General features: G+C 39.4%; 1 protein-coding gene across 9 annotated transcripts in view; it reads left to right on the forward strand.

Annotated features, from left to right (window-relative positions):
- Positions 1 to 26,055, forward strand: part of RNF111 (ring finger protein 111) — a 108,963-nt gene that overhangs the window by 33,275 nt on the left and 49,633 nt on the right. For all 9 annotated transcript variants that reach the window (XM_010339613.3, XM_010339615.3, XM_010339614.3 and 6 more), the window contains exon 2: positions 4,241 to 5,139. In XM_010339613.3, coding sequence (XP_010337915.1) covers positions 4,260 to 5,139 — 880 coding nt within the window. In that variant the 5' untranslated portion in view covers positions 4,241 to 4,259. The remainder of the gene's footprint in view (positions 1 to 4,240; positions 5,140 to 26,055) is intronic.

A 26,055-nucleotide genomic window follows, 5' to 3' on the forward strand; every position in this document is an offset into this window, starting at 1 on the left:
TCGCACAATCACCAAACCACCCCTGTTGCTCCCCTCCACCCTTGTCTCATTGGACAAACCAAATTGACCAAAAATCAGAGCAGATTTAACCATAAAGAGTTAATTGGATTGTTTTGGCTTTGGGACATAAAATGATGGAAAAGAAATTGGGTTTACTTAATTGTGCTATGAATCACTTCTTTGTAAATTAACGTGTGGCTTCATATTCTCAGAATTTGACTGTTTTTTGGCAATTTTTCATTGACCCTATGGGCTCCATTATCAACGTGAAGACTTTGTAATTATGGATGAGGGAGGAGTCTCATTTTAAATTCTTCAGCCAATGAAGACTCCAAAGATTTCCTCCTCTGAAATCCACCTGAATATAACTCCGACATGGATTTCTGGAAGAATCCCAGCTCTTTCCAGAATACATCATGAGACTTCCGTTGCTGATGGAGTCTATAGTTTATCTGATGCCCAGAAATCTTGATACTTTTCCTCTTGACTTTTTTGCTTTTTTTTTAAACCTCTTGACTTTTTGCAAGAGTTTTATTGAGATATAATTTCATTGAGTTTTTAGTATATTCAGCACCACATTTAATCGTAGAACATTTTCAGTTTACTGAAAATAAATTCTCTACCTTTTTGTTTGTTTGTTTGTTTGTTTGTTTTGAGATAGAGTCTTGTTCTGTTGCCCAGGCTGGAGTGCAATGGCATCATCTCAGCTCACTGCAACCTCTGCCTCCCAGGTTCAAGGGATTTTCCTGTCTCAGCCTCTTCAGTAGCTGGGATTACAGGTGTACACCACCACGCCCAGCTAATTTTTGTATTTTTAGTAGAGACAAGGTTTCACCATATTGGCCAGGCTCATCTCTAACTCCTGACCTCAGCTGATCCACCCACCTCAGCCTCCCAAAATGTAGGGGTTACAGGCGTAAGCTACTGCACCTTAGAAACTGTACTTTTTGGGCATCACAGTTGAATCCTCATATTATCCCCAGCCTTAGGCAACCACATTCTGCCCCTATAGATTTGCCTATTCCAGACATTCTGATATTATCCCCAGCCTTAAGCTACCATATTCTGTCTCTATAGATTTGCCTATTCCAGACATTCCATATAAAGGGACTCTTACATTATGTCATCTTTGTGACTGGTTTCCTTTACTTAGCATATTGTTCATCCGTGTTGTAGCTTGAATCAGTATGGTAGTCCCCACCCGCATCCAAGGGGAAGCCATTCTGAGATCCCCCAGTGGATGGCTGAAACCATATGTAGTGTTTTTTTTCATATACATACATGACTGTGATAAAGTTTAATTTATAAATTAGGCAGAATAAGAGACAGCAACAATAAAATAGCACAGTTATAACAATATACTGTAATAAAACTTATGTGAATGTGGTCTCATTCGCATACTGTGAGTAACTGAAACCGTGGAAAGTGAAACTGGGTAGCAGGGGACTACCCTACTGCATTTATTTCAATTGCTGTGTAATCTTTTGTATGGATTTATTATTCATCAGTTGATTGGCATTTGTGATCCCACTTTTTGGCTATTATGACTAATGTTACTGTTTACAAGTTTTTGTATGAATATATGTTTTCATTTCTTTTGGGTATATTCTTAGGAGTGGAACTGCTGGGTCATATAGCAATTCTTTGTTTTATCTATTTATTTTTTTGACACAAAGTCTTGATCTGTCACCCAGGCTGGAGTGCAATGGTGCGATTGTGGCTCACTGCGACCTCTGCCTCCCTATTTCAAGTGATTCTCCCAAGTAGCTGGGATTACAGTCATGTGCCACCAGCCTGGCTAATTTTTGTATTTTTAGTAGAGATGGGGTTTTGCCATGTTGGTCAGGCTGGTCTTGAACTCCTGACCTCCAGTGATCTGCCTGCCTTGCCCTCCCAAAGTGATGGGATTACAGACCTAAGCCACCACACCCAGTCTGTGTTTAATTTTTGAGGAACAGCCAGAGTGCTTTCCAGAGTAGCTTATGCCATTTTATATTTCTATCAGCAATGTGTGAGGGTTCCAATTTTTATTTTTGCATCCTCTCCAACACTTGTTATTACCTGTGTTCTTTATTATAGCCATCCTATTTGGCCCCTCTCAACTGTTAGATCACATGTACCTCTGTTTTATCATTGTGGCTTGTGTTTTCTTGTTTTTAATTAAGGTGATCCTTGTCTGACTGGCTGTCTTCTGTAATTTGCTGATTACCATGCTCATGTTCACTCATCTTTGTGTTCCTGGTTTATTAGTGATCCTCGCGACCTTAGTTAGAGCTTGATGACTGATCTTGGATACAGCACTGCCTGACCTTGTAAATAAGAATAAAATAGACAGTGGTTTTGATAGCTTTCTGTAGGAATAAGCCATTCCATGTCTTAATTATACTACAGTAACATGGCAGACCTGTAAGATTATATATTTCTGTAACCTATTTATGGAGAGGGGAAAAAAACCTGCTTACTAAACAGCTGTTTTATTTACTTTTTAGGAACTGGTTTAAAAATGTATTTTAAGGGCAAAACAATTCCATGGTGTCAGATTTAGAATAGTGTTTAACAGGCCGGGCGCGGTGGCTCACGCCTGTAATCCCAGCACTTTGGGAGGCCAAGGCGGGTGGATCACGAGGTCAAGAGATTGAGACCATCCTGGTCAACATGATGAAACCCCGTCTCTAGTAAAAATACAAAAAATTAGCTGGGCATGGTGGCGCATGCCTGTAATCCCAGCTACTCAGAAGGCTGAGGCAGAGGAATTGCCTGAACCCAGGAGGTGGAGGTTGCGGTGAGCCGATACTGCGCCATTGCACTCCAGCCTGGGTAACAAGAGCAAAACTCTGTCTCAAAAAAAAAAAAAAAAAAAAAAGAATAGTGATTGACAACTCTGTGGGTTTTAGTAATGGGAAGAGACTTTCTAGGCTGCTGGTTATGTTTCTCGATTTGTGTGCCAGTTACATAGACGTGTTCATTTTGTTAGTGTTCATTGATCTCTAAACTTAGTCTATGTATGTGTTTGCTATACTTAATAAAAAAACTTGTTAAAAGTATGCTAACATTGTTTATTCATATTTTGCAGTAGTAAAGCTCTTCATTTGTCACGTTAACTGCTTTTCTGATGAATATGTTTGATTTTGAGTTATGGTATTTTCTAGTTTTACATTATTTTCATATGTACATTGCATTGATGTAAATGCTTTAAATTCAAGTCTCCTTTTAGCAACTCGTAATTTAAGAGGTTGAATGATTTAGATACTGTATAAGCTGTAGGAAGTTTGATTTTATATTCTGCTCTACTGTTATTTAACTGAATGATCTTGGCTCTAATCTTTTCTGTATCTAAAACTGAAATGCAGCAATTGTGCCTACTACCAGGAGAATTCAGATTCTCATTAGAGAATTAATACAATAGTATGAAGGAAACAATAGGAAAGAAAAGCTTATATTCTTTAGCTCATTATTAATGTTTCAATCCAATGTAAACATCTAGATGTACAGAAATATTTCATAATAACCACTTTATTTTTTATTTTTATTTTTTGAGACAGAATTCCTCTCTTGTTACCCAGGCTGGAGTGCAATGGCGCGATCTCGGCTCACCGCAACCTCCGCCTCCTGGGTTCAAGCAATTCTCCTGCCTCAGCCTCCCGAGTGGCTGGGACTACAGGCACGCACCACCATGCCCAGCTAATTTTTGTATTTTTAGTAGAGACGGGGTTTCACCTTGTTGACCAGGATGGTCTCGATCTCTCGACCTCGTGATCCACCCGCCTCGGCCTCCCAAAGTGCTGGGATTACTGGCGTGAGCCACTGCTCCCGGCCCATAATAACCACTTTAAAATGTCATACCAGGAGTAAAACATGTTGTCTGATTAGTCTTTTGAATTCTCATCCTTCTATCTATATTTTACTGAAACAGTTTTGAAGTAATTGTTTGATTTAACCAAACATGTTGCTGAAGGTAGTAAGATATACAATAAGATGAGTTTTTGGTTATTAGAAGTTTTTAAATAGGCTTATGCTCTGTATTTACTGTATTTCTAAAAATTGGGTGCATGAGTAGAGTTCAGAGACAAATGTTTTTTAAGAACAGTAAAATAAATCATTACAGACATTTAATGTACTGATGAGGAAAAGACACTTCTGCCTTTATAAGGGATCTTCTCAGTGGAATTTGAGAACTCTTCGATTAAATAGCATAAAAAACACATTAAAAATCTTTTAAATATCTAATTTTGTCTTCTAGGCTTTTCTTAAAGTTTCCCATGTCTCAATGGACTCCTGAATATAACGAGCTCTACACCTTAAAAGTGGATATGAAGAGTGAGATTCCTTCTGATGCACCAAAGACACAGGAGAGTCTGAAAGGGATCCTTTTGCATCCAGAGCCCATTGGGGCAGCCAAAAGTTTTCCTGCAGGAGTTGAGATGATTAATAGTAAAGTGGGGAATGAATTCTCTCACCTGTGTGATGATTCTCAAAAACAAGAGAAGGACATGAATGGTAACCAGCAAGAACAAGAAAAAAGTGTTGTTGTGAGGAAAAAACGTAAAAGCCAGCAGGCTGGCCCTTCCTATGTGCAGAATTGTGTTAAAGAAAACCAGGGAATATTAGGACTGAGGCAACACCTGGGAGCACCAAGTGATGAAGATAATGATTCCTCCTTTAGTGATTGTCTTTCCTCTCCTTCATCTAGTCTGCATTTTGGAGATTCTGATACTGTGACTTCAGATGAGGATAAAGAAGTCTCTGTAAGACATTCCCAGACCATTTTGAGTGCTAAAAGTAGAAGCCATAGTGCACGGTCTCATAAGTGGCCTCGGACTGAGACAGAATCTGTATCGGGATTGTTAATGAAAAGACCCTGTTTACATAGCAGTTCATTAAGGAGACTTCCATGCAGAAAGAGATTTGTAAAAACTAATTCCTCACAGAGGACACAGAAACAAAAAGAGAGGATATTAATGCAGAGGAAGAAACGAGAAGTGTTAGCTCGAAGAAAATATGCCTTGCTACCTAGTTCTAGTAGTTCCAGTGAGAATGACCTCAGCAGTGAATCCTCTTCTAGCTCATCAACTGAAGGAGAAGAAGATTTGTTTGTTTCTGCCAGTGAAAACCACCAAAACAATCCAGCTGTTCCCTCAGGTAAAAATGTTTAAGCTGCGTAAAACATGGAACTGATTACATTGTATTTGTGCTTATTTTTTTTGTTCATGTCTTACTGATTTTGTTTTATAGAAAAGGACTATGAGCCTCTATTAACTTTTATTTTTAAGCCGTATAAATTACCAATTGTAGTATGGAACCCTGACTCCACTTCGAATATAAAAATTTTAAAAATTTCTAGTGACAAAAATAAGTCAGAGTTTTTTTGGGGGGGTAACCATTTGTTACTTTTTTTTCTTTTTTGAAATAGAGTCTTACTCTGTCACTCAGGCTGGAATGCAGTGGTACAATCTCGGCTCACTGGAACCTCCACCTCCTGGGTTCAGGCGATTCTCCTGCCTTAGCCTCCCGAGTAGTTGGGATTACAGGCACACGCCACCATGCCTGGTTAATTTTTATATTTTTAGTAGAGACAGGGTTTCACCATGTTGGCCAGGGTGGTCTCGAACTCCCTGGCCTCAAATGCTCTGTTCCCCTGCTTGGCCTCCCAAAGTGCTGGGACAGGCATGAGCCACCACACCTGGCCTCATTTATTACATTTTATACATACTGGATTATATTATGTATTATATGTGTTCTTAATTTATGGTACACAGTTTTTTTCCTTGTGTTTCTTTAGTATGTTTGACTTTTATGAATACTTATTCAGCTACCTATGTGATGAATTCAACCATGGTAAGAACAATTCTAGTCACTAAAAAAAGACAAATAATACTTTTTTTTTTTTTTGAGACAGCATGTAGGTCCGTTGCTCAGGCTGAAGTACGGTGATGCAATCTTGGCACACTGCAAACTTTGCCTCCTGGGCTCAAGTCATCCTCCCACCTCAGCCTTTCTAGTAGCTGAGACTATAGGCATACACCACCACATCTGGCTTATTTTTGTATTTTTTTGTAGAGATGGGTTTTGTCAAGTTGCCCTGGCTGGTCTTGAACTCCTGAGCCGAGGTGATCCACCTGCCTCGGCCTCTGAATATTTTTTCTTGAAGTACTCTATTCTTGTTGTTTGCTGTTATCATGTTTTTTATAGCTGAAAACTAATTTCAAGTATTTGAGTGGTAAGTTTTATTCTAATACTAGGACTCAGAGACTTTTAGTTCTGACAGTACATATGTTAATATGGACTATTTACTATCAGTGCTCTTGTGCATGTGTGCTCTTGCTCATACTTACTGTCTCTTTTACACACACACACACACACACACACACACACACACACACAGAGTAAATGTGATATTTAAGTAGAATAAGTTTATTTGCAGACAGTCCAGAAATGTATGTTTCGTGTATACGAACCATCCTAAGATAATGCATCAGCTTTACAGCTGTAATTTAAAGGGAGTTGTTGAAGTGAACATTGAAGAGCTAAGTCTGAACTGAGGGAAAAGATTAATTTCTTGTGAAATTAGGGAATAAGGGAGTGGGCCTAGGGAGAGCTTTCTAAAGAGCTAGCTAGGATCATGGTTTCTGATACTAACATAAGCTTTCCCAGTTTTACCTTATGTCTTACATGATAAGGTCAGGGCCTGCTAGTCGACTTTTGGATGTGCCATTTCTGCTTCTTTTCTTCTTTATGAGTCCCTTTCTTTTCCAAGACTCTCTTTCCTTTTTCATTTTTATTTTTCTATTTTTGCCAGAACCCCAAAACCAGTAACCTTGTTTTAGTTACTGTATCTTAGGCTTAGCCATGTTCAGTTCAGTTTTAACCTATACAAATACTTGTTTTGAGAAGAGTTCATTTTGCTTATGTACAGCCAGCTGAGAGGAATGTAGAGTAAACCATCCCCAGAAGTTTCTTGAGAATAAGGGAGATCAGTCGTCCTGCTTAATTGTCGCATTTTTCTCAAGTGATCAGAATGTGAATTCACTAGTTTTGGAAGCAGGAACAGCAGAGCTCTATTTTGCATGAAGTTAGTGTGACAAGATGGTTGATGTGAAGCAGAAGTTCTAAGGAGCTGATGTTTGTAGGGGAATGAGAATATAGTAATTGAATGTCATTATCACTGCCAGGAGTTCATATATTCTCAAGTATTAAAGAGAAATCCGAACTTAATTCATTTAAAAATCTTATTTAAAGACTGAGCGCGGTGGCTCAAGCCTGTAATCCCAGCACTTTGGGAGGCCGAGGCGGGTGGATCACAAGGTCAAGAGATCGAGACCATCCTGGTCAACATGGTGAAACCCTGTCTCTAGTAAAAATACAAAAAGTTAGCTGGGCATGGTGGTGCGTACCTGTAATCCTAGCTACTCAGGAGGTTGAGGCAGGAGAATTGCCTGAACCCAGGAGGCGGAGGTTGCGGTGAGCCGAGATCGTGCCATTGCACTCCAGTCTGGGTTAACAAGAGCGAAACTCCGTCTTAAGATAAAAAAGAAATCTTATTTAATACTTACTGTAGCATGTGGTTTTTTACTGCCTTTCTTGACAGAATTACGTTATTTTAACTACATTATTTTCATATATTACCCTCAAACATTAGAAACAGAAATCCAAAATGTTGAAACCAAGTACACCCAATGTTGTCTGGTTTCTAGACAAGTGATTTTCTTTAAACTAGTTTCTTAAAAAATAGTGATTTTATAACATTCACATGATGTGGAATTTTAAAGGTATCAAGTAAGTATAAAATAGGTAATAAAAATTTATCTCTTCTTCAGTTGCTCCAGTCTTACTATTACTCAGAAGTAATCACTGTTAGCAGTTTATCTCCTTCAGAAAATGTGAAAGCCTATTTAAGGATGAATAAATAAATAAAATTATGTGGCTTTTTAATATCACTATGTATAGTTATCTCATTCTTTTTAACATTTGCATAGCATTCCCTTTGTATGGATGTTCCATAATTTAGTCAGCATTTGTCTGTGGGTTTTTGCTGCATTGAGTTACCTTTTGCTTGCGTTTTGTATACGTATGTAAGTATATCTTAAGGAATAATTTCTAACAGTGTTTCAGAGGGTATATGCATTTAAGATTTTGTTAGTGATTGTTACCAGAATGCCTTCCAAGAAGTTTGCATTAAATTCTTCGTTGCTAATGTCATGATGATAATAAAAATACCTAACACTGGTTGAGTGCGTACTCTGTGCCAGGAATGTTCTGTTTTATGTGTATTATTATTGAATCCTTCTAGTACTCTTATGAGATGGATTCTATTATCATGATGCTTATATTACAGATGAAGCATTTGGAAAATCAGTTTGGAATGATTTTTTTAAAACCATTTTTAGAATAAACTGAAATATTAATAGGACTTTATTATCAAGAAATCTCACCTCTTTCAAAGAATTAACTTCCTTAGATTCTTAGGAGATAGGTTATTTCCTAGTCATATTTTGAATGATTCAAATAAAGTGATTTGGCAAAAAGTTTTAGCTAATTCAAATGGTAGAAGTAGAACTTGAACTCAGGCTTTCTGGATGGAGTTGGAATGTCTCAACTTTTAATTTGACTTATTTACTAAATGTTTATCTGATTTGTATGGATGAATGGATATTAGTTACTCTGGAGCTTCTGGGACAACTTTTTCATATATAATTGTGTATGTTTAACTGGCTTTACCAAATCATCTACAATATGCATGTATCGATCTGTTCTTACACTGCTAATGAAGACATATCTGAGATTGGGTAATTTATAAAGAAAAGGGGTTTAATTGACTCACAGTTCTACATGGCTGGGGGAGCCTTGCAACCATGTCAGAAGGTGAATGAGGAGCAAAGTCACGTCTTACATGGCAGCAGGCAAGAGAGAGCTTGTGCAGGGGAACTCCCATATATAAAACTATCAGATCTTGTGAGACTTATTCACTACCGTGAGAAAATGGCATGTGGGAAACTGCCCCAGTCCCTCCCAAATCCCATGTCGTCACATTTCAAAACCAATCATGCCTTCTCAACAGTCCCCAAAGTCTTAACTTACTTCAGTATTAACTCAAAAGTCCAGAGTCCAAATTTTCATCTGGTAAGTCCCTTCCACCTATAAGCCTATAAAATCAGAAGGAAGTTAGTTTCTAGATGCAATGAGGGTACAGGCATTGACTAATTACACCCATTCCAAATGGGAGAAATCAGCCAAAATGAAGGGGCTACAGGCCCCATGCAAGTCCAAAATCTAACGAGGCAGTCAAAACTTAAACCTCCAAAATATGAGACTCAAGGAAATGAAAAAATAAAAAAATAAAGAAAAAGCTCTAAAATGATCTCCTTTGATTCTATGTCTCACATCCAGGTTATGCTGATGCAAGAGGTGGGCTCCCACAGCCTTGGGCAGCTCTGCTCCTATGGCTTAGCAGGGTATAGCTCCCCTCCTGGCTGCTTTCATGGGTTGGTGTTAAGTGTCTGCAGCTTTGTTTTTTGTTTGTTTGTTTTTTTTTTTTGAGACGGAGTTTTGCTCTTGCTACCCAGGCTGGAGTGCGATGGTGCGATCTCGGCTCACTGTAACCTCCACCTCCTGGGTTCAAGCAATTCTCTTGCCTCAGCCTCCTGAGTAGCTGGGACTACAGGTGCGTGCCACCATGCTCGGCTAATTTTTTTTTTAATGTTTAGTAGAGTTGAGGTTTCACCATGTTGGCCAGGATGGTCTCGATCTCTTGATCTCGTGATCCACCCGCCTCGGCCTCCCAAAGTGCTGGGATTATAGGCGTGAGCCACCGCACTGGGCCTAAGTGTCTGCAGCTTTTCTAGGCTCATGGTGCAAGTTCTGTTGATGCATCTGCTATTCTGGGGTCTAAAGGACAATGGCCCTCTGTTCACAGCCGCACTATGCAGTGCCTGAGTGGATACTGTTTGTGGGGGCTCCCAATTCTACATTTCCCTTTTGCACTGCCCTAGCAGAGTTTCTCCATGAGGGCCCCACCCCTGCAGCAAATTTCTGTCTCGACATCCAGGCATTTCTCTATATCCTCTGAAATCTAGGCAGAGGTTCCCAAACCTCAGTTCTTGATTTCTGTGCCGCCACTGGCCCAACACCATGTGAAAGCCACCAAGGCTTGGAGCTTGCACCACGTGAAGCAACAGCCTGAGTCGTAAGTTGGCCCCTTTTAGCTATAAGAAGCATCTGGGATGCAGGGCACCATCTTCTGAGGCTTAACAGAGCAGGGAGACCCTGGGACTGGCCCAGGAAACCATTTTCCCTCCTAGGCCTCCAGGCCTGTGATGGGAGAAGCTGCCTAAGGTCTTTGACATGCCCTGGAGACATTTTTCCCACTTTCTTGGTGATTAACATTTGGTTCGTCATAACTTATACAAATTTCTGTAGCTGGTTTGAATTTCTCCCCAGAAAATTGGTTTTTCTTTTCTCTCACATTGTGAGCCTGCAAACTTAGCAAATTTTTATGCTCGACTTCCTCTTGAATGCTTTGCTACTTAGAAATTACTTCCGCCAGATACCCTAAATTAGCTCTCCCAAATTCAAGGTTCCACAGACCTCCAAGGCAGTCAATGCTACCAGTCTCTTTGCATAGCAAGTGGGATCTTTACTTCAGTTCCTAAGAGGTTCCTCATCTTGATCTGAGGCTACGTCAGCCTGGACTTTATTGTCCATATCATTATCAGCATTTTAGTCAAAACCATTCAAGAAGTCTTTAGGAAGTTTCAAACTTTCCCACATCTTCCTGTCTTCTTTACAGCTCTCCAAACTGTTCCAACCTCTGCCAGTTACGCACTTCCAAAGTTTCTTCCACATTTTTGGATATCTTTACAGCAGTGCCCCATTCTATTAGTACCAATTTATTGTATTAGTTCATTCTGACGTTACTAATAAAGACATACCCGAGACTGGGTAATTCATTTTATTTTATTTTTTGAGACAGAGTCTCACTCTGTTTCCCAGGTTGGAGTGCAGTAGTGCGATCCTGGCTCATTGCAACCTCTACCTCCTGGGTTAAAGTGATTCTGCTGCCTCAGCCTCCCAAGTAACAGATGACAGGCTTGTGCCACCACGCTTGGCTAATTTTTGTATTTTTAGTTGAGACTGGGTTTCACCATGATGTCCAGGCTGATGTTAAACTCCTGGCCTCAAGAGATCTACCACCCACTTTGGCCTCCCGTAGTGCTGGTATTACAGGTGTGAGCCAACACACCCAGCAGCCAAGACTGGGTAATTTATAAAGGAAAGAGTTTTAATTGACTCACAGTTCCATGTGACTGGGCAGACCTCACAGTCATGGTAAAAGGTGAATGAGGAGCAAAGTCACGTCTTACATGGTGGCAGGCAAGAAACAGCTTGGGCAGGGGAACTCTCATTTATAAAATCATCAGATCTGGTGAGAATTACTTACTACCACGAGAAGATGGTGTATGGGAAAATTGCCCCCATGATTGAATTATTTCCACTTGGCCCCACCCTTGACATGGGGATTAATACAATTCAAGGTGATATTTTGGTGGGGACACAGCCAAACCATATCGGTCCATCAGCATTTATTGGCTATTGCTGTAATGAACTGATGGAAAAATGTTTTGCATTTTAAGTATTTTTTTTAGTATCTTAACAAGGTACGACAGTTTTATATGATTAACTGGCTTTGCCATATCACCTAAGAATTAATTACGTTAAGTCAGTATTTTACACTATATGGCAAACATCAGTTTATTTGTGGTTCTTTTTGGTTTTGTTTTGTTTGCTTTTTGAGACAGAGTCTTACCTGTTGCCCAGGTTGGAGTGCAGTGGCGCAATTACGACTCACTGCAGCCTCAGCCTCTCTGGGCTCAGGTGATCCTCTCACCTCAGCCTCCTTAGTAGCTGGGACAGCAGGTGTGTGCAACCACACCTAATTTTTTTTGTTTTTATAGAGACAGGGTTTTGCCATGTTGCCTAGGCTAGTCTTGAACTTCTGGGCTTAAGTGATCTGCCTGCCTCAGCCTCCCAAAGTGCTAGATTATAAGTGCGAGCCATTGCACATTTATTTGTTACTTGTTTATTCAGATTTCTGGAAAATGTTTGCTTCTTGCTGCCCCATTATTAATTGGCATTTCGCTTTATTAGGGCTTTCTATTTGTGTGTAGAAAGATGAAATGATATGTCACTTGGGTTGTTAGCAAGCCTGTTGGACATTGAATTTTTCCCAGTTGCCAGTGACACTGATAATTCATACATTTTGTTTTGTTCCTATAATACTTGTCAGGAACTTTAGATATTTTAAATAACCTAACAGAAGCTAGGTTTGAGAACAGGTGTTAGTTTTAGTGATATATTTCTAGGGTCTATTCAGAGAACAAACATTACTGGAACTAATTAACATTTAATAGTACTAAAGTGTTAGGTTTCCCAGTTAATTGTGGATATTAGCACTTCCTTATACTCTATTAGCTTTAAAATTAATAGATATTACAGATTATATCTCCTTCAGTCTTGAAGGAAATATAAATGCCAAATATGCTCTTCAATAAGAGAGTTAAAGTCAGTCCCATTTTACCAGAGGACAAAAAGAAGTTTTGTCTATCTTGCTTTGAAATATAATGTTTTAAGGCTGTTGTTAAAATAGTCCTATGTCTTATAGTTATTAACTTATTTATATATAAAATGTTGAATAAATGTTAATTTAGGTTTAGTGATTAATACCCACATTTCCTTAAAATAATTTTATTCACACGGCATTGTAGACATAGATGTCTTGATAATTGCTAGAACCATTTTTTAAGTCATCACAGTTTTTGAGAGCATAGGATCCTCATCTGCTTTGTGTGAATTATGGAACTTACTGACTCCATGAGTGACACATCACTAGAAACTTTGTCTCAAGCTACAGATATCATTGTAGGACTTTAAAAAATTATTCAGTAGCTGTAAAAAATTATTCAGTGGCTGTATATTTATGTTTTTTCATGTATACCCCATACTGTATTAACTTTTTAAGTTTTTTTTGAAAAGTTTGCTTAAAAGGATAACTTGGAATTGTAGAGTCCCAGGATCAGGAATTATATCTGAAGCTGTGAATACTTCTATCCCTCTTTTTGTAAAGCTAGCATTGATAATTACGTATTTTTTTTGTTTTATGGTTTTATTTGGGAACTTTTAGACATACACAAAAACAGAAATAAGAAATTAACTCCCAAATAATCAACATCTCACTTCAGTTGTTGACATTCTGCCATTCTTATTTCATCTCTGACTCCTCTTTTTTTTTCCTGGAGAATTTCACAATTGTAGGCATCATTTTACTCATAGACACTTTAACACACATGGTTTAATTCTTTTTTATATATGGCATCGTTTTTGTAAACTGGTACTTAGGTCTAAAAGGTTGATTAGGTTCAAGTTCAGTTCTGGCAATACTATGTTGGTGATACTGTGTGCCTTCTGTTGTGTTTCGAGCTTGATCAGAGGGTTCAGATGACATCTTGATCCTTCCAGTATAAAGTTCCCCTTCACCTTTTGCTCTGTTTTTTTTTTTTTAGCAGTTATTAATGGCCTTGCCCAGATTCATGATATCATTAGGGGTTGTAAAATATTGATATTCTAATTTTATCATTTTGCTTAGGTTTCTTGTCTGAGGTTCTTCTATAAAGGAAGAACATTTCGTTCATCAGCTAATTGGTTATTCTGAAATTCTGTTCATACAGGAAAGGCAAGATGAATGCTTGATTTTCTTTCTTCATTTACCACTTCTCAGAATGTCTTAGTATTCTAGCACCATCCAAAGAGGTTTTTTCAGTTTTGAGTATCATTATGGATGCATGAATTTTAGTATATGTGATGAGTTTCAGTTTGTTGCAGTCTTTTTATAATTTTAAAATGATTTGATCCTTGGCCATTGGGAACATCTTCAAACTGGGTCAGTGTTTTTTTTGATGCCATCCTAATAGTCTTTGATAACTTCCCTGCTCTCTGGTATATCAAGTTGGCGCAGATGAGTCTACATTTCCTGCCATAGACCTAGAAACAGCCATTCCTTTAAGAACTCCTTATTTTCTTTTATTGGGAAGTGATAGAGACTAAAGTCTGGGAATTAAGGTGTTTTTTGCTCTGCTGGATTGCCAGTGCTTTTGGCTTTTTTGAATTTAGCTTTTAGTTTTGTTTGTTTGTTTTTTTAAGAGAGAGGGTCTCACTTTGTTTCCTAGGCTGGAGAGCAGTGATGCGTTCATATCTCTCTGTGGCCTTGACCTCTTGGACTCAAGTGATCCTCCTTCCTTAGCCTTCTGAGTACCTGGGACTATAGCACATGCCATCTTGCCCCTCTAATTTTTAAATTATATTTAAAAATTTTTTAGAGATGAGATCTTGTTATGTTGACCATTTTCGTTCCCAATTCCTGGACTCAACTTACCCTCCTGTCTCATCCTCCTCAGTTGCTGGGATTACAGGTGTGGTGTGAGTCACCATGCCTAGCACATTTTGACAGTTTTAACAGACAAAGCTAGGAATGTAAAGATTTTAGAATATTGTTTCCTATGATCCATGAAAAAGAAAAAAAAATTTAGAATAACATAAATCATTAATTTACTTGAATATTTCTATTGCAAGTTTAGGATTAGGGTTTTTATGTAAGTGTTCGTTTTATAGTTGTTTTTGTTCTTACACCAAAAACCCTGATTCTTAACAATATTAACCATTACTTTTTTGCCTTATTGTAGAGAAACCATAAATACATACACATAAGTGAACTAGTTTCAACATAAAACTTACCTTTAATGGGCCGGGCGCAGTGGCTCACGCCTGTAATCCCAGCACTTTGGGAGGCCGAGGCGGGTGGATCACGAGGTCAGTAGATCAAGACCATCCTGGTCAACATGGTGAAACCCCGTCTCTACTAAAAATACAAAAAATTAGCTGGGCATGGTGGCTCGTGCCTGTAATCCCAGCTACTCAAGAGGCTGAGGCAGGAGAATTGCCTGAACCCAGGAGGCGGAGGTTGCGGTGAGCCGAGATCGCGCCATTGCACTCCAGCCTGGGTAACAAGAGCGAAACTCTGTCTCAAAAAAAAAAAACAAAACTTACCTTTAATGGCAAAACCGCCATTGCTTTTGCACCAACCTAATACAGTAATTCTAATGAGTACAGTTTAAGTATTTTGTTTTGTATTGTGCCTTTTTGGCCTTGGCCAGTTTTCTGTATGATTATGTTACCAATTTCATATGCATTTAGGTTCATGTATTTTAGGGTTGGCTTTTTTTAAGGTATTTTTTGAAAAACTTTAATTTCACTTTTAAATTGTGTAAAACATTTACCTGGCTTCAAAGTCAAAACTTTAAAACAAGATATACTCAGTGAGGTCTAGCTTTAGTTTTGGTTAATTCTTTTTTTTTTTCTTTTTATATGTCCCCCCTTCTCTTACTCAAAAGTACCCCTTGCTTTTTTCACTTAATATATATACTTTTGTTGGTGTATACAGAGATAACTGTAGAGGAATGAAAGTATATATCTCTGTGTATCCTATTTCTTTTCATTCCTTTTGTTCTTAAGCTTCATTGTACTCCCTTGGATGGTTGTACCATAGTTTGTTCAACCAGTTGATGAACAGTTGGCTGACTTTTTTTTCTTATAAATAGCAGTTTAATAAATAGCTTTTTGTATATGTCATTTCATATTTTTTGCCAGTGTGTCTTCAGGATAGAATTCTAGAAGGGAGTTGTTGAATAAAGGGAAGTGCATATGTTATTTTGTAAAATATGGCCACATTATTCTCCATGGTGATTGTAACCATTTTGAATGCTTACCAGCAAGGGTGCCTGTTTTCTCAAATCTTTCCAAGACAGTATTGTTGTCAGGGGGCTTTTGGTCCATATGATAGGTGATAAATAGTATGTCAGTACATTTTAAATTTGTATTTCTTTTTTTTTAAATGTGTGATGTGTATCTTTTCATATGTTTTAAAATCCTTATGTCATTTGCATTTCTTTTCTGGTTATCAGTCTGTTCATTTTTTTTTTTTTTTTTTTTTGGTGCCTGTTTTAATATCAGGTTGTTGGTCTTTATTCTTATGTACATTTTTAGAAGCTTTCTATATATTAGCAATACAAATCCTGGCCGGGTGTGGTGGCTCACGCCTGTAATCCCAGCACTTCGGGAGGCCAAGGTGGGTGGATCACGAGGTCATGAGATCGAGACCATCCTGATCAACATGGTGAAACCCCGTCTCTACTAAAAATACAAAAAATTAGCTAGGCATGGTGACGCGTGCCTGTAATCCCAGCTACTTAGGAGACTGAGGCAGGAGAATTGCGTGAACCCAGGAGGCGGAGGTTGCCGTGAGCCGAGATCGTGCCATTGTACTCCAGCCTGGGTAACAAGAGCGAAACTCTGTCTCAAAAAAAAAGCAATACAAATCGTTTATAATATATACATTTTTCACAAATTAATTAGTAATTTCTTGACTTACATACTTTTTAAATTTTTTAATTTTTTACTTTTTACTTTTTTTTGTTTTTAGTAGAGATGGAGTTTCACCAGTTGGCCAGGCTGGTCTCGAACTCTTGACCTCAAGTGATCCACCCACCTCGGTCTCCCAAAGTGCTGGGATTACAGGCATGAGCCACTGCACCTAACTGGCTTCTATACTTTTATGCTGATTTTTTTAAATCTTTTTTTTCTTTTTTTGTGACAGGGTCTTATTCTGTCACCCAGGATGGAGTGCAGCATTGCCATCTTGGTTCACTGTCTCATGAGTTGCTGGGACGTCAGGTGCACACCCCCACGCTTGGATGATGTTTGTATTTTTTTTGTAGGGACGGGGTTTTGCCATATTGCCCAGGCTGATCTTGAACTTCGGAGTTCAAGTGATCCACCTACCTCGGCCTCCCAGTGTACTGGGATTATAGGCATGAGCCGGCACGCCTGGCCAACATTTTTTTTTCAGAAGTCATATTTATCAACTTTTATTCTTACTGCTTCTGAATTTTCAGTCATAGTTAGGAATACTTTTCCACTCCAGAGTTCTAGCAGACTTAGACCATTTCCTTCAGTCCTTGTACTTAATTCTTTTTTAACATTTAGAGCATAGATCCATTTGGTGTTTATGTATAATATGAAAAATGAACTGAAGTTTTTCTCGTGTGACTATCCAGTTGTCTGCAAACCAGTCATTAACATCTTTCTTTTTCCCGTTGACTTGAGATATGTTACCTTTGTCACATGTTAAATTTCCCAAATGCATTTGGTCCTGTTTATGGAGTTTTTACTCTGTTTTACTACTCTGTCTGTCCATGTACTGGAAGAGCACTATAGAGTCTTCAGTGTTTTTCTAGATATTGTTGCTTGTTTAGTCTTCCAAGTGAACTTTATAATCAGTTTGTTTATATGGAGGTGGTAGGAGTTGGGGAGGTCTATGATGATATTTTTTTGGGGATTGCATTTGTAGGTTATATTACGGAGAGCAGACATCTTGGGATTTTTGAGTCTTTCTATTCCAGAATATGGCATGTCTTTTTATTTGTTAAGGTCTAGTTTTGTATCTTGCAGAGTGTTTTATGTTTTTTAAAAAACATTTTTATGGAGGTATAATTAACTACTATAAAATTCATTCCATTTAAGTGTAAAATTTGGTAATTATTTTTTGAGACAGGGCGTCGCTCTGTTATCCAGACTGGAGAGTGGTGGTATGATCTCCACTTACTGCAGCCTCTGTCTCCAGGGTGCAAGTGATTCTCCCACCTCCGTCTTCCAAGTAGCTGGGACTATACAGGTGCATGCCACCACACCTGGCTAAGTTTTGTACTTTTTGGTGGAAATGGGATTTTACCATGTTGGCCAGGCTGGTCTTGAATTCCTGACCTCAGGTGATCCACCTGCCTCGGTCTCTCAAAGTGCTGGGATTGCAGGTGTGAACCACTGCGTCCAGCCCAATTTCGGTAATTTTTGAAAGTAAATTTAGAATTGTGCAGTCATCACCAGAATACAGTTTTAGAATATGTCTATCAATCCTGGAAGATCCCACCTGCTTTCTTACTGTCAGTCTTTTTTCCTACGTTCATTCCCATCAATCCCTTTTTTTTTTCCCCCTTCTGTGGATATTTCATATAAATGAAATCATACAATATGTGATCTTTTATATCTGGCTTCTTAGCATAATTTTTTTTTTTTTTTGAGGCAAGGTCTTGCTCTTTTGCCCAGTGCAGTAGCAATCGCAGCTCACTGCAACCTCTCTTTCTCAGGCTCAAGCAATCCTCCTACCTCATCCTCCCGAGTAGCTGTGACAACAGGCGCATGTCACCATGTCTAGCTAATTTTTATATTTTTTGTAGAGATGAGGTTTCTCCATGTTGTCTAGCCTAGTCTCCAACTCCTTGTGATCTACCTACCTTGGTCTCTCAAAGTGCGTGGATTACAGACATAAGCCACTGGGTCCAGCCTAAGTTAGCATAATTTTTTAAGGAGGTTAATCCATGTGTAGCAGGTATCAGTAATTAGTTTTCATTTTATTTATTTATTTATTTATTGAGATGAAGTCTCGCTCTGTCACCAGGCTGGAGTGTCGTTGGGCAATCTCAGCTCATTGTGACCTCTGCCTCCCGCTTCAAGGGACTCTTCCACTTCAGCCTCCTGAGTAGCTGGGATTGCAAGCGTGCACCACCACGCCAGGGTAATTTTTTGTAGTTTTAATAGAGATGTGATTTCACCATGTTGGCCAGGTTGTTCTTGAACTCATGATCTGCCCACCTTGCCTCCCAAAGTGCTGGGATTATAGGCATGAGCCACCATGCCCAGCATTAGTTTTAATTTTATTAGTTACAGCATATTCTGTTTGTATAGATATACCACATTTTGTTTATCTAATTGTCAGTGATGGTGTACTTTTGTTTGCCTGTTTGTTTTTGAGGTGGAGTCTCTTTCTGTTGCCTATGCTGGAGTTCAGTGGCACGATCTCAGCTCGCTGCAACCTCTGCCTCCTGGGTTCATGCAATTCTCCTGCCTCAGCTTCCTGAATAGCTGGGATTACAGGTGCACACCACCACACCTGGCTAATATTTTGTATATTTAGTAGAGATGGGGTTTCACTGTGTTGGCCAGCCTGGTCTCAAATTCCTGACCTTAAGTGATCTACCCACCTCAGCCTTCCAAAGTGCTGGGGTTACAGGCATGAGACACTGCGCCCAGCCATGGAAACTCTTATTGTTAGCATCATTCCAGTCTTAAGGCACAGACGGACTAAGGCCATCAGAGAGTATAGTGGCTAACATTGCTTATTGCTGATACCAAAAGGGTCTGTGATGTCTTTCCAGGAAATGGAAATGGACTTTGAGGAATTCATAAAGAACTCTCTCAGAGAAACCATTGTTTTTTGTTATTGTTGTTATGCTACTCATATTCTTTCTAGCCTGGTAGCCAGAGAAATATGTTATTTTTCTCATGATTTAAAAGCTATAAACAAGCTAGCTAACCTTAAAAAAAAAAAAGTTCAAAGAAAATCACCCACAGTCCTACCAGTCTGTCTTAGCCATACTCGTTTTTTACCCTTTAGTATTTCTAAATGTAAAAGATAACATGAAAATAAAATTGACCCATTAAGAAGGATCTATTCTCCTGATTTTCTTTTAAGCTGTGCTATTTCATAAGATTATTTTTATAGATTTAGGAATGTTTCCCTTTTTAAAAATTTTAAATAGCTGTTTTCCTAGAGAAACACTAGATTGTAGATGCCAAAATGTTGCCTATTGTGAATATGCTTTAGTTATATGATTTTTATGTATTATGTTCAAGTTATGCATAAAGTCCTTTTTAGAAAAATAATGATGTTTAAGGAATAGAATAAGTGCCTAAGCAAGCTATTTATACTTTTAGTTACATAATCTCTGTATTCATAAAATTGAATTTTCCTTCATCAGCAAAGCTAGCTTTGTATCATTTATCATTGAGGTTTCAAAATGTTACATAAGCCATGTAAAAGGTGTTTGATAATGTTAGCTTATTCTTTTCTACAGTGTTTTTTTTTATTTTTTTTTTAGTTTTTCCTTTTTTTACAACAGGTTTTGTTTGTTTGTTTGAGATGGAGTTTTGCTCATGTTGCCCAGGCTGGAGTGCGGTGGCACAGTCTCAGCTCACTGCAGCCTCCACCTCCTGGGTTCAAGCGATTCTCCTGTCTCAACCTCCTGAGTAGCTGGGATTACAGGCATCCGCCACCACGCCTGGCTAATTTTGTACTTTTTTTTTTTTTTTTAACTGGAGATGGGGGTTTCTCCATGTTGGCCAGGCTGGTCTCAAACTACCGACCTCAGGCGATCCACTCGCCTTGGTCTTCCAAAGTGCTGGGATTACAGGCGTGAGCCACCATGTTTGGCTTAAACAGGTTTTGTTTTGTTTTGTATTGTTTTGTTTTGTTTTGTTTTGAGACAGAGTCTAACTCCGTCACCAGGCACCAGGCTGGAGTGCAGTGGTGTGACCTCGGCTCACTGCAACTCCCGCCTCCTGGGTTCAAGCAATTCTCCCTCAGCCTCCCGAGTAGCTGGGACTACAGGTGCCCGCTTAAACAGGTTTTAAAAGAAATTTTGTGTTCTCCATGAAGAACTGGTAATGTCTAGTTTATGGATTGGAATAAGGAAAGTTTTTTAAAAAATTATAACTTTTCATTAATATGTGTAATGCTTTTAGTTTTGGGGTTTTTTTGAGGCAGAGTCTCACAATGTCACCCAGGTTGGAGTGCTGTGGCGTGATCTTGGCTCACTGCATTCTCCACCTCCTGGGTTCAAGTGATTCTCCTGCCTCAGCCTTCTGAGTACCTGGTATTACAAGTATGTGCCACCACCCCTGGCTAATTTTTTGTATTTTTTGTAGAGATGGGGTTTCACCATGTTAGCCAGGATGGTCTTGATCTCCTGACCTCGTGTCCCACCCACCTTGGCCTCCCAAAGTGCTGGGATTACAGGCGTGAGCCACTGAACCCAGCCAATGCTTTTAGTTTTAAATGTACTTTTACCAGCATTACTTAATTCCATGTTTAATAGTTTGAGTTAACTAACAACAGCTAATATATCTGCAAAGTCAGTGGTTAGTTGGATTAATATCTCAAGGTTCCCTGTGTACTTCTACCTTAAGCCGCCTTGTGTTCATGATTATGAAGCAAGAGTTAGAAAGTAATTTGGAAATTCAGTCTACAGTTTTATTTTAAATAGTCACTCGAGTGCTACTGTTTTTTTTCTGCCCTTAAGATATATTTTTAGCTGTTAAAAATGCGTTTTACCTCAGTCTGTTTGTGTAATCTTTAGGACTTAAAAACCATTTCAAATGTTTTCATATCTCATAACTCCCAATAAATGTTATGTTTTCTGTCTGATGGATAACATTTTACAAATATTCCAGAATATTATTAAATAATTTTTAAAAATTTCTCCAAATCAGATAATCTTTCATTATTTCCCTTATTTACCTGTGTCTGCCACTATTTTCTGCTCTTTTTTATTTTTATTTTATTTTTATTTTTATTTTTATTTTTATTTTTTTTGAGACGGAGTTCCGCTCTTGTTACCCAGGCTGGAGTGCAATGGTGCGATCTCGGCTCACTGCAACCTCCGCCTCCTGGGTTCAGGCAATTCTCCTGCCTCAGCCTCCTGAGTAGCTGGGATTACAGGCACGCGCCACCATGCCCAGCTAATTTTTTGTATTTTTAGTAGAGACGGGGTTTCACCATGTTGACCAGCATGGTCTCGATCTCTCGACCTCGTGATCCACCCGCCTCGGCCTCCCAAAGTGCTGGGATTACAGGCTTGAGCCACCGCGCCCGGCCGTTCTGCTCTTTTTTAATCCTTTTATAATTATTATTATTATTTTCTTTTTTTTTCTTCTTTTTTTTTGAGACAGAGTTTCGCTCTTGTTACCCAGGCTGGAGTGCAGTGGCGCGATCTTGGCTCACCGCAACCTCCGCCTTCTGGGTTCAGGCAATTCTCCTGCTTCAGCCTCCTGAGTAGCTGGGATTGCAGGCACGTGCCACCATGCCCAACTAATTTTTTGTATTTTTAGTAGAGACGGGGTTTCACCATGTTGACAAGGATGGTCTCGATCTCTTGACCTCGTGGTCCACCCACCTCGGCCTCCCGAAGTGCTGAGATTGCAGGCTTGAGCCACCGCGCCCAGCAATCCTTTTATTTTTTAAGACAGGATTTCATTCTGCTGCCTGGGGTGGTGTTCAGTGGCGCCATCAGGGCTCCCTGCAGCCTAAACCTCCAGGGCTTAGATGATCCTCCCACTTCATTCTCCTGGGTAGCTGGCACTACAGGCACATGCTGCCACACCTGGCTAATTTTTTATTTTGTGTAGAAATGGGATTTCGTCGTGTTCCCAGGCTGATCTAGAATTCTTGGGCTCAAATGATCTGCCCATCTCAGCCTCCCAGATTGCTGGGATTATAGGCATCAGCCTCTGCACCTGGCCATTTCTGCTTTTTGGAGTATTATATATGGACCTTTTACTTATTGTCTGACAAAGAAATTACAAAGTAGGTCATAGACCTAAACATAAGAAGTAAATGATAAAACTTTTAGAAGACATAGAAGAAAATCTCAGTGACCTTGGATTAGATAGAGGTTTCTTAAATATGTCACCAAAATCACAATGCATAGAAGAAGTTGCTAATTTGAACATCAAAATTAGAGATTTTTATGCTTCAAAAGATGCTATCAAGAAAATCAAAAGACATGTTACAGACTGGAAGAAAATATTTGCAAATAGTATATCTGAGAAAAGAGTTGTATTCACTATCTATTAGGAGCTCTTTATTTATTATTTTTACTGTTTTGAGACAAAGGGTCTCACTCTTGTTGTCCAGGCTGGAGTACAATGGCACAATCTCGGCTCATTGCAGACTCGATCCCCCGGTTTCAAGCGATCCTCCCACCTCAGCCTCCAGAATAGCTTTTGTGGAGATGAGGTTTTGCCGTGTTGCCAGGCTGGTCTTGAACTCCTAGGCTCAAGCCATCTACCTACGTCAGCCTCCCAAAATGCTGGGATTATAGGCGTGAGTCATTGTGCCTGGCCAAGAATTCTTGTAATTCAATAATGAGACCAAAAATTCAGATTTAACAGGGACAAAAGAACAGATATTTCACCAAAGTGGCTAACAATTAGGCTGGGCACGGTGGCTCACATCTGTAATCCTAGCACTTTGAGAGTCCAAAGTCGGAAGATCGCTTGAGCTCAGGAATTCAAGACCAGCCTGAGCAACATAGTGAGACCTCATTTGTATAAAAAATTTTAAAGTTAGCTGGGCATGGCCGCCTGTACCTGTAGTCCCAGCTACTTGGGTAGCTAAGGTAGGAGGGTTGCTTGAGGTCAAGGCTGCAGTTAGCAGTGATTGTGACACTGCACTCCTGCCTGGGCTTTGGAATAAGACCCTGTCTCAAACAAAAACAAACAAAAACCAAAGTAACTAATAATCACATGAACAAATGCTCAGCACCATTAGTTGTTTTGTTTTATTTTTATTATGTTGTTGGTTGGAGACAAGGTTTGGCTCTGCCACCCAGGCTGGAGTGCAGTGGTGCTATCTCGGCTTACTGCAGCCTCCGTCTCCCAGGCTCAAGCCATCCTCCTACCTCATCCTCCTGAGTATTTGGGACTACAGGCATGGGCCACCATGCCCAGTTCATTTTTGTATTTTTTTTGTAGAGACACTGTTTAGCCGTGTTGCCCAGGTTGTATTAAACTCCTAAGCTCTAGCAGTCTGCCTGCCTTGGTCTCCCATAGCGCTGGGATTACAGGCCTGAGCCACTGTACCCAGCCTACTTATTTTAGAAATGGTTATTAAAACCACAATGAGATACCACTGTATAGCCACTGGAACAACTGTAATGAAAAAGAGACAATAATAGGTATTGGTGAGGATTTGGAGAACCTGAAACCTTCATTTTCCTATTGGAAATGTAAAATTGTAGAGCCACTTAGGAAAACAATTTGGTAGTTCCTTAAAAAGTTAAAACAAACTTACGAGAGAACCTAGAAATTACATGCCGAAGTATTTACCTTAGAGAAATGAAAGCACATTTGTGCAAAGACTTGTACATGAATGTTCATAGCAACTTAGTTTGTAATATGCAAAAACTGAGAAAAACACAAATGTCCGTCAGTGAATGAATGGATAAACAAAGTGGGTTATATCCACATGATTGGATACTACTCAGCGATTAAAAAAAGAATGAATATTGATACAGCAAATGAGTACATTTCAAGATAAATATGCTGAGTAAAAGAAGTCAGATGTAAAAATGTATGTAATATATGACTCCACTTAACACAAAAGTTTACAAAATACAAACTAATTCATGATGACAGCACATCATTTGTTGCAGGGATATTGGGTATAGGGGATGATGATTGACTGAAATGGCTTGCAAGCTCTTTTGGGGTTATTCGAAATGTTCTTAAACTAGATTGTGGTGATGATGATACTCCATAAGTTTACTAAAAATTAGCAAAATGTACATTTAAAATGGGTGAAATTTTTTTTTTTTTTTTTTTTTGAGACGGAGTTTCTCTCTTGTTACCCAGGCTGGAGTGCAATGGCGCGATCTCGGCTCACCGCAACCTCCGCCTCCTGGGTTCAGGCAATTCTCCTGCCTCAGCCTCCTGAGTAGCTGGGATTACAGGCACACGCCACCTTGCCCAGCTAATTTTTTGTATTTTTAGTAGAGACGGGGTTTCACCATGTTGACCAGGATGGTCTCGATCTCTTAACCTCGTGATCCACCCGCCTCGGCCTCCCAAAGTGCTGGGATTACAGGCTTGAGCCACCACGCCCGGCATGGGTGAAATTTTTTATAGTCATAATGGGAAAATTCTTCTTTTCTCTTTTTTGAGATGAAGTCTAGCTCTGTCACCCAGGCTGGAGTGCAGTGGCGCAGTCTTGGCTTACTGCAACCTCTGCCTCCTGGGTTCAAGGGATTCTTCTGCCTCAGCCTCCCAAGTAGCTGGGACTACAGGCACATACCAGTACGCCCAGCTAATTTTTGTATTTTTAGTAGAGGTGGGGTTTCACCATATTGGCCAGGCTGGTCTCAAACACCTGACTTCGTGATCTGCCCATCTCGGCCTCCCAAAGTGCTGGGATTACAGGGATGAGACAACGCGCCTGGCTTATGGTAAAAATCTTAATTATAGACATTGTAAACTGTTGGCTGACATTTGTATTCACAGGTGATAGTAATGAAGAGAGAAGCTATTCAGCAACAGGTTTATAAAAAGTACAGTAAGAGAAGAAATGGACCATTACTTTTTTAAAAACCATTTAACCATTTTTAAGCATACAGTTCAGTAGTGTTAAGTAAATTCACATTGAGACCAGGTGCAGTGACTCATACTTGTAATCCCAGCACTTTGAGGGACTGAGGTGGGAGGAGGATTACTTGAGCCCAGGAGATCAAGGCCCACCTGGGCAATGTACTAAGATCCTATCGCTTAAAAAAAAAAAAAAAAAAAAAAGAAAGGAAAGAAATTAGTCGGTGTGGTGTGCACCTGTAGTCCCTGCTGCTCAGGAGGCTGAATTAGGAAGATCACTTGAGCCCAGGAGATGGAGGGCATGATTGTCATTGTGCCACTAAATTCTAGCTTGACCCTATCTCAAAAAGAAAAAAGCGTATTCATATTTGTTGTGAAACAGATCTCCAGAACTTTTCCATCTTGCAAAACTGGAACTCTGTAGCCATTATACGACTCCTCTTTCTCCTCCCTTTGACCCTGGTTCACCACTCTACTTTCTGTTTCTATGAATTTGACTACTTTAGATACCTCACATAACTGGAATCACAGTTTTTATCTTTTTGTGGCTGGCTTATCTCGCTTAGCATAATGCCTTCGGTTTTTTGTTTTGTTTTGTTTTGTTTATAATCCAGGTGTCTTTGATTTATTTATTCATTTATTTTTGCCTCCTAATAGCCACAAATTTCTAGGGAATAGGTTCTATAGCAGCTCAAACTCCTGTCCACTGGTTCTTACAGAGTATGCTTTTCTGAGTGGAGAATGTTGGTGCTTCAGCTGTTC

The sequence above is a fragment of the Saimiri boliviensis genome, chromosome 2 (genome assembly GCF_048565385.1).
Source record: "Saimiri boliviensis isolate mSaiBol1 chromosome 2, mSaiBol1.pri, whole genome shotgun sequence".
NCBI lineage: Eukaryota > Metazoa > Chordata > Mammalia > Primates > Cebidae > Saimiri > Saimiri boliviensis.